The sequence below is a fragment of the Gossypium hirsutum genome, chromosome A08, assembly GCF_007990345.1.
Source record: "Gossypium hirsutum isolate 1008001.06 chromosome A08, Gossypium_hirsutum_v2.1, whole genome shotgun sequence".
Classification (NCBI taxonomy): domain Eukaryota; kingdom Viridiplantae; phylum Streptophyta; class Magnoliopsida; order Malvales; family Malvaceae; genus Gossypium; species Gossypium hirsutum.
In genome coordinates, this window is record NC_053431.1 from 117,635,660 (window position 1) to 117,639,245 (window position 3,586).

Here is a 3,586-nt window from a genome sequence, read left to right on the forward strand (position 1 = left end):
TTAAAACATTCATGTGTAAATCGAGTATTAATGTTTAATTCAACCTAACAGGTTAGATTCATCTTTACTAATTTAATTATAAAATTTTAAAAATAATTGGATATTTTCATAAATATATACAAATATTATTTTATACATTTTAATTTTCACTATTTTTACCTTTATCATTTTAACCTCAATCATATCAATAAAAAATAAAGAAGGTATGAAATATCAACTCAAGCCTAACAGTAACAAACAACTTGCATAGCCATGGGCATTCTTAAAAAATTATTTGGTTAGGTCCCCGAAAAGAAGAGGGTTTAAACATTATTAAAGCAGCCAATCAATTGGTGGAAATTAATAAGATAATTGAGAGGGTTGCTTGAGCAACAAAACAGTAGAGGTTCAGCAAGCTTCCTCATGTGTATAATTAGGTCCACATATAACCGTCCAAATATTTATTATGTTTCCTCAACTAAAAACGTAAAATCGGAGAGTTAAAAAGGCTTTGTTCCCCCTTTAATTAGATCAATTAAAGAAGGTAAAAGGCAAATAGGTTTTAAACCGATATCCTCATAAATACTTCACACTTGTGAAGCAATTTTAAACAAAGCGAGTTCCCATTCAGGGGTTGATTTTTCATTTGCACACCCAATTGGCAACAGTGACATCTCCTGGTCGTTCATAAAAGGAAGCTCGATCTGTCAATTGTTCTTGTCTCCACAGGTTAAAAACCCCTTTAAAACCCACATACTCTTTCCATCTTTTCAGTCCCCCCCCCCCAATTGGCTATCTCTCCTTCAAACGATTATACCCAAATTCCTCTCTGGTTTACCCTTAGTGCTCTTCCCACTTTCGTTTTCTCACCGTACCATAAAAAGGAAGTGCACAATCATGGGGGGCTTCTCCTCATCTTGCAAACAGAGTTTGGATCACGAAAATCTTGCTACAATCGTGGTACAAGAATCAGATATGTTAAGTACTCCTTTGAACCTCAAGATCCTAACAGAACAAAGACAAGACATGACTTCAGAAAAGACTTGTCTGTCTCCAATAATTGGTGAATTGAATTGCATAGCCAACGTAGCTTTCCCGATGGTACTAACGGGGCTGTTGCTCTACTCTCGATCCATGATTTCCATGTTGTTTCTTGGGCGTCTAGGGGAGCTCGCTTTAGCTGGTGGCTCACTGGCTATTGGATTTGCTAACATCACAGGGTACTCCGTTCTCTCTGGCCTTGCCATGGGGATGGAGCCCATCTGTGGTCAAGCTTTTGGTGCCAAAAGATTCAAAGTTCTTGGCCTCACCATGCAAAAAATGATACTTATGCTTCTTTTGACTTCAATTGCCATTGCTTCTTTGTGGTTCAGCATGAAAAATATCCTTCTCTTTTGCGGCCAAGATGAAAATATGGCCAATGAAGCTCAATCCTACATTCTTTATTCTCTTCCAGACCTTCTTGCACAATCCATTTTACACCCTTTGCGTACATATTTGAGGACTCAGTCTATAACTTTGCCTCTCACATACTGTTCGACTCTGGCGATTCTTCTCCACATTCCCATTAATTACCTTCTTGTTTCGGTGCTCAATCTTGGCATCAAAGGCGTTGCTTTGGGGTCCGTTTGGACGAACTTCAATCTCGTAGGTTCGTTGATTGTTTACGTGAAAATCTCCGGGGTGTACAAGAAAACATGGGGTGGAATTTCCTCAGACTGCTTCAAAGGCTGGAAATATTTATTGAATTTATCCATTCCAAGCTGCATTTCAGTTTGCCTGGAATGGTGGTGGTATGAAATCATGATTTTGTTATGTGGGCTGTTGTTAAATCCACAAGCAACTGTTGCTTCAATGGGTATTTTAATTCAAACCACATCTTTTATATACATTTTTCCATCTTCCTTAAGCTTTGGTGTGTCAACAAGAGTCGGAAATGAACTTGGAGCTAACAATCCAAACAAAGCAAAACTAGCTGCAATCGTCGGCCTCTCATCGAGCTCGGTACTCGGATTTTCCGCATTCCTTTTTGCTATATTGATTAGAAAAAAATGGGCTGCAATATTCACCCAAGACCCGGAAATCATCGCCTTAACATCCATGGTTTTGCCTATACTTGGACTTTGTGAGCTCGGAAACTGCCCACAAACAACAGGCTGCGGAGTTTTAAGAGGAACGGCGAGGCCAAAATTAGGAGCAAACATCAACTTGGGATGTTTTTACCTTGTAGGCATGCCAGTTGCAGTGTGGCTAAGTTTCTTCGCAGGGTTTGACTTCAAAGGTCTTTGGCTTGGTCTTCTAGCCGCCCAAGGTTCGTGTTTGCTAACCATGTTGTTCACTGTGATTCGCACCGATTGGGACTTTCAAGCCTGGAGGGCGCAGGAACTGACCAGAGAGGTCCCTGTTGATGATGATGACCACGCCAACCAGGATGGGAGTATGAAAGAATCTTCAGGGTTATTACATCATGACAAAAAACAAAAACAACTTACCTGTCTGATTTGAGTTAATAGCAGGGGTTGATTTTTCTAACCAATTGTTTTTTTTTTCTGTGAATTTGATCAGAATAGAATTTCTTTGTGTTTCGGAATGGAAAAAACGGAGAAACAGAACATAGATTTGTGAACCAAACAGTACAAGTTTCTTAGTCCGGCCATGTTTGTTGTGTCGTTTTGTTTGGAAATGCATCACGTTGCGCGTACAACGTAGCAATTTCTCAATCGGGTATCGAAAAATCAACATCGTACTTTGCGCGTACGAGTTAGTGTCATAAAATGACACGTGGGGTATAGGTTCAAACCCCGTTTTTCATTTGGGTGGAAAATTTAATCTAAAAAAATTGAGTTTTACGACCCAAATATCAATTCAACAAAACAAATCTAGATTTTCTCTTGCTTTTTAAAGACTACTTGACACTAACTTAGAAATGGTTTCTTTACTCATTTGGACACACCCGGCAAAGATTGAGTAGTTTCTATTTTGTCGACTGAATTTCGAACCTCAATAAATGTTATAAAGTGGAGTCCATCTTCTGTCTCTCAATTGGGATTTGTCAAATAGAAGACACCAGGTTACTTAAAATATAATACAATATGATACAAAGAACATATTTCATATAATAATAATTGGCGTATTGAAATTTTATATATTAGACAATATGGTGTTAAAAAGTTATAAAATCCCATGTTATCTTCTTTGCCTGCCTCAATATTTGTTGTCTCAAAAAAACGAATTCAAGTAACCAACTGGAATTACGACATATTGCTATTGTCGAATACCTGAATTTGACTTTCTATAGCATAGGCTCAAACATGCAGATCATAATTCGTCTACGTTTGAATCATCTCTTTTTAACTTCTACCTCAACTTCAATATTTATTTGGTTAACATTTCATATTTTTTCCTTTTTTTTTTTCAATATGTTCAAAATATGGAAAAACCGTTAGAGGGAGTGCTCATTCCCTAACTAATTGCGACAAACATATTCGAGCTATTAGTAATTTATTGAATCAAATTTTTAGGTTGTGGTGATATTATGGAATGTATCTAGCCATCAATGAAGATCATATCATTTTAGGAAACATATATGGAGAATCGGATTCGGATC

General features: G+C 37.5%; 1 protein-coding gene across 1 annotated transcript; it reads left to right on the forward strand.

Annotated features, from left to right (window-relative positions):
- Positions 1–621: 621 nt before the first annotated feature.
- Positions 622–2,946, forward strand: LOC107926930 (protein DETOXIFICATION 49). Its single transcript, XM_016857875.2, has one exon. The coding sequence runs from the start codon at positions 877–879 to the stop codon at positions 2,482–2,484; it is 1,608 nt and encodes a 535-aa protein (XP_016713364.2). The 5' UTR covers positions 622–876; the 3' UTR covers positions 2,485–2,946.
- The last annotated feature ends 640 nt before the right edge of the window (positions 2,947–3,586 follow it).

What these genes read in the sequence shown, in the direction of transcription:
- LOC107926930 (XM_016857875.2), top strand. Translation starts at nt 877, where the DNA reads ATGGGGGGCTTCTCCTCATCTTGCAAACAGAGTTTGGATCACGAAAAT.